The 16,366-nt window shown below is 33.1% G+C and overlaps 1 protein-coding gene across 12 annotated transcripts in view; it reads right to left on the minus strand.

Annotated features, from left to right (window-relative positions):
• Nucleotides 1–1,947: 1,947 nt before the first annotated feature.
• The window catches only part of LOC148596443 (phosphatidylinositol 4-phosphate 5-kinase type-1 alpha-like), a 52,996-nt gene continuing 38,577 nt past the window's right edge, over nt 1,948–16,366 (minus strand). For 6 of the 12 annotated variants that reach the window (XM_088564414.1, XM_088564411.1, XM_088564416.1 and 3 more), the window contains 2 exons: nt 12,139–12,162; nt 1,948–4,135 (listed from right to left, as the gene is read on the minus strand). In XM_088564414.1, the coding sequence (XP_088420540.1) occupies nt 4,124–4,135; nt 12,139–12,162 (36 nt within the window). In that variant the 3' untranslated portion in view covers nt 1,948–4,123. Of the gene's footprint in view, nt 4,136–11,025; nt 11,046–12,138; nt 12,163–16,366 lie in introns of all 12 variants that reach the window. The other 6 variants (XM_088564419.1, XM_088564418.1, XM_088564413.1 and 3 more) reach the window with 2 other exon arrangements.

The following is a 16,366-nucleotide window of genomic DNA, read 5'->3' on the forward strand; positions in this document are numbered from 1 at the left end:
CATCTAGTGTTAAACCTTATGTCAGATTAAATGTATAGAGTTACAGATAGAAATAGTTAAAGGTTTATCTATATAGTAATAAAGTTGAATTCAGTTGGAGTAAAGACTCTAGAGTCGGAGTCAAGAGCTGCAGTAAAGAGTTCAGGTTAAGGGGGTAACCCTTAAAATTTTCTCAACGACGGAGGAAGATATGGAAATTCCCAATAATGTGGGAATCGATAGTCCTCAAGTATAGGCCTAAAATTTCATTTCAGTCCCAAGATGGACTAATGGGCCTTGGTCCCAACGACCAATTTCGATATTGGTACATAAGTGGTAAGGAGGTCCTTATTTTATTCTTGTTTTAAAAATCGACTGAAATATATTTAACCAGATATATACATACTGGGTGTCAATTGGTTTTACACACAGTTGCAATAGATAAGACATATATATGACACTTATAACTTAATTTAATGGTAAATATTATTTTTAGGAGACGCATGGTGGGGAGGGGAGAGTGGGGCTTTAGCACTTAGCGTCCTCGCTAAATCAGACACTGAAATTAATACACACTTAACTGTAAAGTGCATGAACAATTTCAATCTTCAAAATAATTCATATTATTACGGTAAATTTCATGTAGTATACTTATTTATTTAAAAGTAATTATTTTTCTTTTACAGTTTTTATAAGAAATTTTGAAGTTTATCATTAGTGACAGATTTTTTTTCTGGTAGTAAAATGACCTTCTTGAGGGAGACAATAAACGAAATTATCATAGTTCCCAGGGTCAAAGTATTGTTTTATTACCATTTAAAACTAATAAGATATTGGATATTTTGTAATAAATTAAGTTGTACCAGCATTATAGCCAAAGTTGTACAAGTGTAATAACCAATGTTGTACCTGAGCTATAACCAGTGTAATAACCAATGTTGTACCAGCGTTATAACCAATGTTGTACCAGTGTAATAACCAATATTGTACCTGAGCTATAACCAGTGTAATAACCAATGTCGTACCAGCGTTATAACCAATGTTGTACCAGTGTAATAACCAATGTTGTACCCGAGTTATAACCAATGTTTTACCAGCGTTGTACCAGTGTAATAACCACTGTTGTACCAGCATTATAAATAATGTGGTACCAGTGTAATAAACAATGTTGTGCAAGCGTTAAAACCAATGTTGTACCAGTGTAATAACCAATGTTGTACAGTGTTATAACCAATGTTGTACCAGCGTTATAACCAATGTTGTACCAGTGTAATAACCAATGTTGTACCTGAGCTTAACCAATGTTGTATCAGTGTTATAACCAATGTTGTACCAGAGTAATAACCAATGTTGTACCAGCGTCATAACCAATGTTGCACCCGAGTTATAACCAATGTTGTACCAGCATTGTACCAGTGTAATAACCAATTTTGTACCAGGGTTATAAACAATGTGGTACCAGTGTAATAACCAATGTTGTGCAAGCGTTAAAACCAATGTTGTACCAGTGTACTAACCAATGTTGTACCAGTGTAATAACCAATGTTGTACCAGAGTTATAACAAATGTTTTACCAGTGTTATATCCAATGTTGTATATAATTTATATCATTTTTGGTAATGAATTTTGCACCTTGAAAGTTAGTGTGACAAGTCTAAGATATACTTTACTGATTCCGTTGGACGACTTAAGGGTGTCTAATGCTCCTCCTTTGTTCCTTTTTGTTCGACTCAATTTAACTTAAAAGTCATTTGTTTTGATCATAGGAAAAGACCCTGCTAACACATTTGTAACAGCCTGCAGGCAAGCATGACACCTATTATTCTGACTGCGAGCTAACTAGTTGTTACTCTGTTTCCAGTTTGCCATGGGTTCGACAGTCCCTAGTAATTTTAAAGTCTTAGGTATGACTTACTCGGGAACCAAGCCAGCGCCTACCACTACTGTCAACTTTTAAATAACAGTAAATGTTGTTTAAGAAAAATAGTTTAATTTTACAGTGTGTTTAATTTACAAAAAGATAATGTTGATAAATCTTACAACAGGTCACATGATTATCATGTGACTAATAATAACCAATATCATACATGAATATATGTGTATGAGAGTGATAAATAAATACAATCATGATAAAACATTTAAAATATGGCAACCTTTCATCAGTGGATATCTATAACTAATACACAGTGGAGCGAGTTCCTTGGTCCAGACCCCTCCCCCATTCACCCCCCCTTATCAGTGGATTACAGATATCTATAATCTAGAGGCTATAAAGAGCCTGAATCACTCACCTGGTCTGATAAGCAACATTCTATTTTTGAAAAAAAGCAACCATGTTTTTCTTGATTAAAACTTCCTAACACTAATACATAATGAAGAATCATATCAATATTCATTAAAGTCTGTCTAGTAGTTTCTGAGAAATTCTTTTTTAAAAAATAGCAAAAAATGTCAAAGAAGGGCAATAACTCCAAAATAGCTCAACGGATTTACTAGTTTGACCACAGATGGAGTTCTTCATTTTGAACAATTTACGCTAGAATTTGGCTAAACCTAACAGTTTGGATAACTTCTGTCCGACCCCTATGTTCTTTTCTAGTAACTGTGGCCATGTTTTTCGATGGATCACAAATCCCCACATCACTTCTATACAGAACACCCAAAGGAACATTCATACAGTTTGGTTCTAAGTTGTCTGGTAGCGTCAGAGGAGAAGATATCTTTATATATAAGGAAAAACGCTGAAAAAGGCAATGACTCCAACATGGCTTAACAGATTAATACCAAATTACAACACTTAGTAGATCTCATCATGCTAAACACATTTACTCTATGTCAGCTTTTTGCTTAACTGAATGGTTTTGGAGATATAGACTGTATATGCATAAAACTTCTGACCCCCATGTTCTATTTTTATTAACAGCAGCCATGTTTATCAAATAACCCAAAATCCCCACATCAGTTCTATGTAGAATATATTAAAGGATATTCATACCAAGTCAAACTGGCCCAGTTGTTCCAGAGAAGAATATTGGAAAATTGTTACCAACGTCAGTGGATGACGATGGACATCAAGTGATGGCAATAGCTTACATGGCCTCATCCAACTCAATACCAAACGGAGTGAGGTCCTGGGCCCAGACCCCTCCCCTCATCTAACTCAATACCAAAGGGGAATGTTGTAGTTCAGATCAAAGGAAATGGGAATTGTTTGCATGTTTAAAATATACTGTAACCATATAGAATTTTACTGATTGTTTTGCTGAAGAATATTTACTTAACATAATTTTTAAAAAAATGTCCAAATCAATGTCCCTAAAAAAACAAAATTTTATCCTAAATAAACCAAGTATAAACGGTACTGCAGCATATCTTAAAACTCCCTTAATAATTGGCCGTAATGATTACAGAGATGAAGTTCCATAGATTGGACAAATCTATTAGTATGTGACTAAGGCACAAACAATTTACTTCTCCAGGGGGGTTGGGGTTGGAATTTTATTCCAAGTTAAAAAAATTTCCAGCAGCAGCTAGAGTTAAAATTTGTATTTAAAAATCTGCATCGTTAATAAAAAAACAGTCAGTGCCTAATATCCTACAAATTTCCTATAATGGCAGATGGGAGATATTCCTGTACTGGCAGATGGGGGAGAAACATCCTACAAGTTTCTTTTTTGTAAACATTCAGATAAAATATCATGTCATCCTAAAAAGTTTCTATCATAATTGATAGTATGGCATAATTCTATAAATATATATATTTTACTCTGACAGTATACCAAAAAGTACCTAAAACGTGAAGATTTTATGACACCATACTACGAAATTTCTATAATGTGATATTGGAGATAATAAGACGTCATACCACAAAAATTCTATAATGCAATTAGGAAGGTAATATGATGTCATACCATGATGAGGGATGACAAATTTCTATTATGATAATTAATAACTTTTATAGGAAGAAAAACATTGAAATTAAGATCCATGATCCATGAAAGAAATAAATGTATTGCTACATCTCATCAGACACACAAACATTGAAACATGAGTCTGTAATCCAGTCCAAAAACTAAAGAAGGTCAAAGGTCACATAAAATACTATTGCATCACCAGAGGTTCCTGTCAATATGTCTGTACTCAGCTACAAATGTGTCTAAAATAAAAAAAAAAAAAATTATTATTGATAAAATGAAGTATACCAGCAAAAAAAACAAATATTAAACTATCATTAAGTACCTCTTCATTCACACAGACTAATAATTAACATTCTGATCACAAAAGTAAATTTGAAATATCTGCTATTTCATCACATTCATAGGCACAAATAATTTCTAAGCATGAGGAAAAAATGTTAAAGTAAAATAGACAACACATACCAAATAAAACACTGCATGGAGCCTTAAGTGGTCACCTGTGACTCAATTGATTCAATTTTTATTTTTTCCATTGAAAAATATCTAAAATTATCACATATTTTCCTGCATAAGCTTGGAAGCGAGATAAACCCTCAAAAGGATGATGAAATAATTATAATGAACATCCGATCGAGATATCTCTATCCAGATAACTAGAAGATAACCCATCTGAATAATGATAAGTAATAGCTAGGACATCTCCAGATAATAACAAATAATATCTAGGATGTCGGAAGGGAGACAACCCCTCCAGATAATAACAAATTATATCTAGGATGTCGGAAGGGAGACAACCCCTCCAGATAATAACAAATAATATCTAGGATGTCGGAAGGGAGACAACCCCTCCAGATAATAACTACCATAGGATGTCAAAAGCGTAATAATCCTTCTGGAAAATTACAAATAATAACTGAGACATTGAAAGCGAGATAATCCCTCTGGAAAATTACAAATAATAAATACGACGTCGAAAGTGAGATAATCCCTTTGGAAAATTACAAATAATAACTAAGATATCTACAGCGTGATAACCCATCCAGATAATAACTACCGTAGGATTTTAAAGGCGTGAAAATCTCTCTGGAAAATTACAAATAATAACTAAGACGTTGAAAGCGAGATAATCCCTCTGGAAAATTACAAATAAAAACTAAGACGTCGCGAGATAATCCCTCTGGAAAATTACAAATAAAAACTAAGACGTCGAAAGTGAGATAATCCCTCTGGAAAATTACAAATATTAACTAATATGTCGAAAGCGAAATAACCCCTCAGGAAAATGACAAATAGTATCTAGAATGTCGAAAGCGTGATGCCATGACAAATAGTAACTTGAAAGTGAGATACCCCCCGAATAATGACAAACAATAACTAGAAAGTTGAAAGGGAGATAACCCCTCCAGATAATGACAAATGAACTAGAATGATAAGATTTTATAAAACAATTGTTTCTTAAGGATACTCTTATTTTAGCCATGGATGAGTTAAAACTTGTGATGTCAAAGGAATTTTGGAGAGCAGGGCATTCTAAATTGGCTTATTATTCACAAAATAATTTTTTAAAGTAAAAAAAAAGAATAAGACAACCCTAGAAAGACCATGAAATCTCAGACATCCTTAAGTAAGTTTTCCTAATAACATTTGTATTCAGCGATTTACATCAATATCATGTAAGCATCAAAGTAACTTGGACTGATTTCATTCTGTTTCAAATGTAAGCTTGAAAGGCTTTGGTGAAATTGAATATGATACAAACATATCACAGATTTCAACAGCTATGTCCCTTACCCTAGGACTAAATCTTTAATAACAGCTTCAGAATGGTTTGAATGGAAAACATTAGAACATTGTTAAAAAATAACTGTCTTTTTTTACACTTTTTATACTTTATGAAATCACATTCACACAAAGTCCATACACAAACATACACAAACATATAGACCAGGGTTAGAACAACAACTACCATAATAAAAACATGCGAAAAGAAGTAAAGTCTGATATGATGGACAGAGATGTCAGACCAATTCCATGGTAGTTCAAAGATTTATCCACTAGACAAAAGCTATCCTCTGAATTTTTCTAGTAAAATCTAAACAAGTTATTCAGTGGATTAATATCAATGCGCAATAATAAAAAAGTTTTTTAGTACTGCAATCGTTCTATTTGAGGAACCTAAGTGCTTGGCAGTATATTTATTGATGATATCATCCTGCTTGTTTATTGTATTCTCACCATCACTATTGGGGAAGAAATGTATTTAACATGTGGTATAAAAATTAAACTTGTTCAAAAAGTGATAAGTATGAAGACAATAATAAGAGGCTCCCAGGAGCCTGAATCGCTCACCTGGTTCAATTTGTCTTTCAAACACAAAATATTTAACAAGGGTAATCAAGGGAACCAAGGTTATAGCGGTAATCAAAAGAATGTAATCCAGGGACAAAGACCAGACATGGAAAACAGACATACACAACAAAGAACATAAAGTAACTAAAATCATACATACAAAGTAACAAAAGTAAATGAGCAACTCGGACTCCACTAAAAACTGGGAGCATGGACCAGGTGCACCGGTAGGGTAAGCGTCCTCTGCTTTTCTAGGAACACCCGCCGAGTTGCTCATAAAAAGTCAAGTCTGGGGTAGACAAACGAGGAAAGGAAAACTATGACCCATTGAATAAATCAGTTTTCATGGTGCTGATGGATACACCATAACGATCCACGAGTTCATGATGACGACGATAAAACTTCTGTAGTGATGACTTCAATCTTGTAGCAACATAACCCTGTTCCAGAAGCCTATTTGTTAGAGTTCTAGCGCGATACAAAAAGTCTGCGTAGTTTCGGCAAGCTCTGGCATAACGTATGAGTTGTGATATGAACACTCCATACGCAGGAGCCGAAGGGATGTTGCCACAGATGAAGAGGTTGTTCAACAATTTTGACTCAAAAAGTCTTTGATAGGACTTACAAGATCTTTTCAACAAGTTTCTTTTAATCTATCATAGTTTTCAAGATATTGACTGGAAACTGTAGAAAAACAAGATGCTCCCAGTAGCCTGAATTACCCACCTAGTTGAATTTTGCCTTTCAAAGGCAATAAATTTAAGAAGTTGTCCAACAATTTGACTCAAGTAGTCTTTGGTAGGGCTAATCATAAGGATCATTTCAACAATTGAATTATACTTCCTTTTGTTTTATTGGGTATGCGGGCGGAGTATTATGAGTAATTCGGTTACAGTTTGGGTATTTAAGGTTTGTTTGTATCATTTAAAGTTATCGAGTTCACACCAAACCAGTCCGACAAGTTTATTTAATAATGTTATGTTTTGTAAGTTAATTTGTATGAATCAATTCTAATGATGTTCATACAATTTATATTTTCTAGACTACTATGACATGACAGGATGATGGTCGCCACTGACAAACCTTTCTTTTTAAATAAATTGCTTTGGTGTGCTTCTCCTCCTATATTAGTCTTTTTACTTGCCCTTATAAAATGGAAATGATTTATGTTCGGACGAACGTAGTGAGGGAGAACATAAAGTTTCTTTTAATTTATCATAGTTTTCAAGATATTGACTCAAAACAGTTAAAAAAAGGCCATTTTTCCCCTTTCAAGGACAATAACTCTTACAAGGAGTCATCTGACAACTTTTATCCCTGAAGACTTTTGTATTCCTAATAATAAGGATCATTTCAGCTATTGAAAGAATTTGGCTAAATCTAACACTTTTGGAGGTATATGCTAATAACTACTGTCTGACCATTATGTTCTATTTTTAGTAACGATGGCTATGTTTTTGACAGATCAAAAATCCCCACATCAGTTCTATGCAGGATACCCCAAGGAACATTCATAACAAGTTTGGTCTCAATTTGTCAAGTAGTGTCAGAGAAGATTTTTGACAGAAATAACATTAAAAATAGCAAAAATTGTTGAAAAAGGGCAATAACTCCAACATGGCTTAACAGATTAAAACCAAAATTTAACCAGACACAGATCTCATCACACTGAACACATTTTTCTGTCAGAATTTAGCTAAACCTAACGGTTTTGGAGATATATGCAAAAAAACTACTGTGTGACCCCCATGTTCTTTTTATATTAACAGCAGCCATGTTAATGCCCATATCAGTTCTATGCAGGATACCCAAAGGAACATTCATACTAAGATTGGTTCTAATTAGTTAAGGAGAAGAGTTTTGTATAATTGTTAATGACAACAACGGGCGCCAATAGATGGCAATAGCTCACATGGCCTTTGTCAAGGAGAGCTAATAATATATTGACTAGAAATAAAAGCAATATACTCATTTGGCACCAATTAGAAAAAAAAACTCTTGGCACAGCCTCACACTTTACCCAAATTCTAAGCCTCATAAAGATTTCCAACTTAATGTGCCTGTCATAAATATGTCCAGCTGATATAACATACCAAAAGTACAGACCTAACTATGCTACAGATATCCGTTCTAACCACATAACACATGTACGATCTAACCACACGGTATGTCAAACCTAAAAGTCATTCAAATAATAGTTCTCCACATAAATTGATATAACAACTCCCTTCCTCTAAAATAAAAAAAAATCATATATCTAAGTAGATTTAACTTTTCCATTCTAAGAGTGTTTTTTCATTAAGACAGATGATTTCTTCTATGATCATATTAATGATTGCACTGAAATAGAAATACACTTCTGGAAATAGTCTATGGCAGATGATTGCAGCTAATCTCTCATGGCATACATGCATATAAAAATCTAGGATTTCCCATACTCATATAAAAATTCTTATTTTTTTCATTCCCTGATTACCTACACTTTAGCAAATAAAAGCTTTCTGGAGCATAGCATGATTCAACCAAAATGGTCAAACCCTGCACAGTTGGGGCACAAGAAAACACAATATTAGTTTTTAACACACTTATAAGCAAGGGGACTTATACTTTAATTTTGGACACAACTGGATTGGACACAATATAGCACAAGACTTGAAAATTAATTCAAAATTATCCAAATCTGACAAAAAATTTAAAAGTTGATATTTTGGGGTGTGGTTGCTTTGGCCTTTGACCCTTATAACTCAAAAACTGTCATCAAAATACAAATCTCAGATTTGCAATAGAGACTCATGTTACTTCTTATAGAGATTACAGCATGCTGCATTAGTAACTAACAAGTGTTAGACAGTTAATAGTTTTAAGCACATAAGAAACGTTTATCATGACAAAACTATTGTTTCAGTGATTTTACCCCCCCCCCAAAAAAAAAAATAGTTCTACTAAGTCTGATATTTTTAGATAAACATTATTCGTCATTTTAACATGGGTTCCCATCGACAACTTTTGCTGTAGTATCAGCAGTAATGAAAGTTTGACCTCTTCAGTATCACGGCTATAGTCTAAGCAAAGTGTATCCATTTAGAACAACGAGGTAATAAACAATGGAAAAACTCTAAAAATCACCGCTATCTACAGCCATCATAATTCATCCCTTTCCAGCACCTTTTAAAAATATTAACAATTTGAATTTTACAAGCACTTAAAATTTTGCTTACACACAGCAGTAAATTTTGGTTACTTTTTAAGTTACAGCAGTTTGTTTTCTGTTTATTATAAGTTATTTTGCACAATTTATTGTCTGTCTGCATTGTTTTATCTTAAGACTTCCCCTTGTTTTTGTCCAAAAATTTCACCTAGTTTTGTCCACAGATTCCCCTCGTTTTGTCCAGGGATTTCCCCTTATTTGTACAGGGATTACTCCTCATTTTGTCAAAGGATTATCCACAAATTGCCCATGGTTTCCCTTTTGTTTTGTCTAAGGAAAATCCCTTATTTCTCCATTGATTTTCCCTAATTTTGACCATGGTTAACCCCTTGTTTGTCCATAAATAACTCCTTGTTTAGTCTAAGGATTTCACCTTGTTTGTCCATGAATTACCCATTGTTTTGTCTAAGGATTTTGCCTTGTTTGTCCATGGATTACCCATTGTTTAGTCTAAGGATTTCGCCTTGTTTGTCCATGAATTACCCATTGTTTTGTCTAAGGATTTTGCCTTGTTTGTCCATAGATTACCTATTGTTTAGTCTAAGGATTTCGCCTTGTTTGTCCATGGATTACCCATTGTTTTGTCTAAGGATTTCCCCTCATTCTTTCTATAGATTGTCACTCTTTTTGTTTAAGGATTTCCCTTCCTTTGTCTGTGGATTTCCACTAGTTTTGTCTAGATATTTCCTCTCATTTTATCTAGGGATTTTCCCTTATTTGTCCTTTAATTACCCCTCATTTTGCTAAGGATTTCCCCTTATTTGTCCATGGATTACCCCTCGTTTTATACAAGGAATTCCCCTTTAGGGCTAACAGTATTGCTACTTCTCTACACTAAACATGTAAGCAATTTGTTATGATAACTACACTTATAAAGCCTGTATATAAACAAGATTAAATTAGTTGTGACTTGAACTTTAATGATCAATATGTGTTGTCAAATTTTGTTTATTTCAATTTATATCATTTAACTCAAAAGGGAAATTGTATTTACAGTACAGAAAGAGACATACCATGACTGATCACTGACATACTGTTTTACCACTCACTGAGCGGTAACCTACAATTTTCTTTATGGGAAGAGGTATTCCCAATTTGTTTCTATATTTTGAATGCCCAATAACTTTCAAAAAGAATTTGTATCAAATCTGAAAAAACAATAATGTTTTTGTATACCACTCATAGAGTGTTGTATCACTATGTTGGTGATCATTCACCACAGTATGTCTCTTTCTATAAATACAACTTTACTGACAACACCTAATATGGCTATCTTTGATAAGACAGACAGGCTAGCCAATTAACAACATATATAATGGGGTTAGTTAACAAACTACATTAAAATCTCTAGCAATAAATAGAAGTACAACCAGCTGTGGGAATGAAATAACCCAGTATCTAGTCAAATAAGAAAAGTAAGCCATATAAATAGCCTTAATTCCTTCGGTTTGGCAACAAATATTTTCACTATAGATTGGTGTACTATATTGATGAAATATACTTTAGAAGCAGAAGCATGATAATAATAAACAGCTGATTGTATCCCACAACCAAAACAAAGCTTCGTGTTACCATGGTTACCTTGGCTACGTCTGCAAATTAAGTTAAAATAGAAAATTAAGTTAGCAGCATGCAGTATTTCTATACGAATACATGCCCAAGTACAATGTACACATTTCATAAAATAATGAAAACTAATAAAATGCTTTGATATGATTATAAATGTTGAATCCTGAACAGTTTGGGAAAAAAATGCTTTGTGATGGTTGTAAATCCTGAACACCTTATTGATGGTTGATACAGCAGAAGTTTCTGACACTGAATGAATGGGGTCAGAGAACTTCAAAATGGAAAAATGAATTTTAGATAAGAGTGAATTTTCATTAATTACAAATGGCGTTTGATTTGGACTTCCCTATGTTCTAGTTAATCATGTCCAAAATTAGATCATAATACAATTACAGAGTAAGAATGGGCATATCAAAGAATTTGGTACATTCAAATGCTTTTGAAATCAAATTATATTTTGGACTTCCCTATGTCCCAATGAAAAAGCAAAAACAAACATATCATCAGGAGTCAAATACCCACTGAATTCATTTCTTGTTCAGAAAATGTTATAGATCATATAACCAGTCTTAGTTTTTTCATTTGGGTGTTGCACTTTTGCAATAAAATTGATCATCAGATCCATGGGTTTTTTTACACCATAAATCACTTAACTATAGGCAGTGTCTGAATATTATATGAACTGCATTCATAATTTTATTAAAGAGGAAATTTATCTTCAAATAAAATTGTCAAAAAAGCCTGAATCACCTGGGTCTCATCAACAATAAGATGCTTAACATCATAAAATGAACCAGAGAATATCTGTCATACATTGTTTGATATATACTGATGGGACAACAAACACAGATTAATACCTCTGAGATAATAAACATGTCAATTTGTCTGTCTGTCTGAACTTCATAACGTTCATACAAATTTAACCCAAAAATATAAAAAGTTGGAGAGGGTGATGTTGTGTTACAGACCTACATAGTAATTTTTAACACCCTAACACACTCCCTCAAATAAAAATTATAGAGAAGCTACACTAGATATAGTGATAGGTTCAATGGAGGTCACAGTATTTGAGAGGTTTAAGTTGAAATACAGATTCAGATTTCATGCCAACATTACCTCAAAAATAACTCCTTCTATTTGCTAGAAATACCCAATTATATAACCACAATGTTTATGTGTAGATAAGACAATTATATCACTATAATGTTTATGTGTAGACAATTCAAAACATAGAAATTAACATAATGATTAAAAAAAAGGCAAACAAAAAAACAAAAACAAAAAACAAAACAAATAAACCAACAAAATAATACAAAAAAAAAACACATACAAAATAATAAAACAAATAAAAAAACAAAAATGCAAAATATAAATTATCATTTAATGATAGCAACTGATTAATATGTATATTTTTCTTGTACCTGTGAACAACAGCCTGAACCTGGTATCATATGTATCATAGTTAAAATCATGTATCATATGTCCCTCCATAGTTAAAATCAAGTATCATATGTCCCAGGGCTCACTGTGGTCAGGGTTCGACATTAACGGTTGCCCGATTGCCCGGGGCAAGTAAATCGCCGGTCTGGGCAAGTAAAAACGACATCAAAGTTGCCCGACTGGGCAAGTGAAAAAAATATGTGCCCAAATTACATTATTTCTGATCATCGCAGCTCTAAAACATCGAAAATTACTTCTGTATAGTTCGCCGTTCTTCCCGACCTTGCTGACCTATAGATTATCATTGGATAGTTTTCTGATTTTCCCTTTGCCAAAAATAGATCGTATGATATTAATGTCGACCAATCGGATGCGTCCAATTGTACATCTATTTTCGTTATCCAATTGAACATCGCGATTTATTTATGGAATTTCTTACTTTGGAAAACTGTAAGAAATCTGTATCGAAAACTTCGAAAATATGAGAGAAAAAGAGAAATAAAATTCTATTGAAGATAGTTATTGTTGTCCATTTGTTAAACTAAAGATGTGAAATAAAAACTCCTCACATGAATACTTGTAATTTCTATGCTTCTTGTTTTACCCCTTATTCCCGCAAAAAATATGACGGCTTTTCGATTTATTTGGCTTGCAATTAATCAGTTCTCCCCAAGTGTCGAGGGAGTAAGCATGGCCAAGCAGGGGACACAAAGTTCCGGGCAAGTTTTTCAATATTTCAGGCAAGTAAATCACATATGTCACTTGCCCAACTGGACAAGTGAATATAAAAGTTAACGTCGAACCCTGGTGGTGTAATTTCAAAGATATCCGTACCTTTTTTTCTCAATTTTTTGTCAAAGCATCAGGTGAATGCTTGTTTCTGGCCTCTTTCTGGCACCTAATTTCTAAGCCATTAGTCCCTACCCCTTTTATATATCCAACCTTTACTTCAGTGGTATGTCATCTCTATGTTCATTTTAAAATAACTTAATTTCAGAAGTAACACACTTCCTGATTGGATAAAAAAATTATTGCATCATCTCATAGACCAAATTTTGTAATGGGACTATGACATCATCAACTTTTTAGCTAACCTGGCCAAAGGCCATGTGAGCTATTGCCATCACTTGACGTCCGTTGCCGTGGTCATCATTAACAATTATACAACTCTTCTCCTCTGAAACTACTTCACCAATTGCAACCAAATGTGGTATGAATGTACCTTGGAGTATCCTGCATTTAATGATGTGGGGAATTTTGATTCATTGAAAAACATGGCCGCCATTACTAAAAATAGAACATAGGGGTCAGACAGTAGTTTTTCACATATATCTCCTAAACCATTAGGTTTAGCTACATTCTGACATCGGTTAAAAGTGTTCAGCATGATGAGATCTATTTCTGGTCAAGGTTTGGTTTTAATTCATTATGCAATGTTGGAGTTATTGCCCTTTTTCAAGGATTTTTGCTATTTTTAATGTTATTTCTTTTAAAAATCTTCTCCTCTGACACTACTGACTAATTGAAACCAAACTTGTTAAGAATGTTCCTTGGAGTATCCTGTATAGAACTGAGGTGGGGATTTTTGATTCGTCGAAAAACATGGCCGTCGTTACTAAAAATAGAACATAGGGGTCAGACAGTAGTTTTTCACATATATATCCTAAATCGTTAGGTTTATCTGAATTCTGATGGGAAAAAGTGTTCAGCATCATAAGATCTATCTGTGGTCAAATTTTGGTTTTAATCCGTTTAGCCATGTTGGAGTTATTGTCCCTTTTTAACGATTTTTGATATTTTTAATGTTATTTCTTTCAAAAATCTTCTCCTCTGAAACTACTAGATCAAATAAAACCAAACTTGGTATGAATGTTCCTGCATAGAACTGATGTGGGGATTTTTGATCTGTCAAAAAACATGGCAGCCATTACTAAAAATAGAACATAGGGGTCAGACAGTAGTTTTTTCGCATATATCTCCAAAACTGTTAGGTTTAGCAAAATTCTTTCAACAGCAGAAATGATCAATATTATTAGGACTACAAAAGTCTTCAGGGATAAAAGTTGTCAGATGACTCCTTGTAAGAGTTATTGCCCTTGAAATGACTTCTTTTTTTTTTTTTTACAGTTTTCAGTCAATATCTTGAAAACTATGATAGATTAAAAGAAACTTTAAATTGTTGAGAAGATCTTATAAGTCCTACCAAAGAATTCTTGAGTCAAAATTGTTGGACAACTTCTCGTTAAATTTATTGCCTTTGAAAGGCAAAATTCAACCAGGTGAGTGATTCAGGCTCCAGGGAGCCTCTTGTTTATAATGATTTACTTGTTGAATTTTGATGCTAAAATTAATTTATAAGGAATAACTGCCATGTTTTCAGTCTATCTGAAACAACCCTAATGGCTGTGGTCTATCTGAAACAACCTTAATGTCCGTGGTGTACGTTGATTTAGTGTGCACCACATGAATGAAGTTTTTTTCTTCATAAACATAAAAAAAAAGTAATAAAACAGTCATTCCTTTAATGGATCAATCCACTTATACAAAAGTTATTGTCCAGCCATCCAAAAAACCTATGGACACCAGCATTATTGTTTGCAGATTTATCAAAAATAATTCAAAATACGAAGTTGTCGAACTAGGTATACCCCCACTTGTACAGATAGTTCACAGCACCCAAAATAGCTTACAATTAAAATTTGGAATTACTCCATCCTTTTGAAGTTGAAATTTTTTTAGATAAATATTTTCTCCAATATTTCATAATAATAAATAAAGGCCACATACCAAATTTAAAATCCATGCATCCATAGGGAGCTGAGATAATTGTGGTGAAATTTGGATGGATGGAATGGAGGAAATGGCAGACAGACAGAAAGACAAGGTGACTCCAATATAACATGTGTTGAGTGGGGTGTAAATGTATCAATAATCTCAGTGGCTAATAATTACGGATTCTGTTAGGTCAACACTTTCGCCTCTATCAATTTTCACTGTTTCATAAAGGATATGTGTTATATACGTAATATAGTGTTAAAGTCAATATTGCAGCTACTTATTTTCTTGCTTTTATACTGACCATGAAAATGGCTAAAATAAGTTCACCGTGAAAATGAATACTTTTACGTTTTAAGAGTAAAAATATCATTTTTGGTTGACCAAATGAAATAAACCACGAATCAAGTATTAACCAGGTTATTGAGTATAACCGGTTAAAAAATTAGTAACATTCTTTATAATTTAAGATAATGGATGACCGTGCAAATATTAATAACCGATTTGTAATCACTGAGATGACATCACAGTACCAAGCAATGTTATACAAAATAACCTGATCAAAAACAACCAATCAGAAACCTGCTACAAATCAAATTAAATTATAAAAAACTATCTTGATTTCTTTATTTATTTTCAAATTTTGTTTCCTAATAAGGCAAAAAATAATATGTCTGTTTTCTGCTACCCTACCTACCCCTTAACATTACTATTATTATAGCAGGAAATAGAGAAGTAATTAGAACAAGATTTATAATTGATAGCCAACATCACTGAATTAAAAATGATACCAGGTTCTAAGATCAAATACTGAAGCACTAGGTACACAGAAAAAAATGCAACATATGTTTTAAAACATGGAAACATACCGTATATTTAGGACCAATATGGAAATTTAGGTTTTTGTGGCTATAAAATAACATGGAAACAAAATTTATTTTCTCTAAATTACATGAAAACTGTAGCTTTCTCATGAATTAAATCCTATGAAAACATATAATTACCATTTAATTTTTATTTATCTGTAATTAATTTGTTAGTCCTTAACACATGTTTTTCATGGTGGTCCTAAACATATGAGAAACACATGTTTTTCAGGTGTTTTCAAAACATAAGAAAAAGTGTGCTG

The sequence above is a fragment of the Perna viridis genome, chromosome 15 (genome assembly GCF_037379345.1).
Source record: "Perna viridis isolate PV_CMFRI_1.1 ecotype Kerala chromosome 15, ASM3737934v1, whole genome shotgun sequence".
Lineage (NCBI taxonomy): Eukaryota > Metazoa > Mollusca > Bivalvia > Mytilida > Mytilidae > Perna > Perna viridis.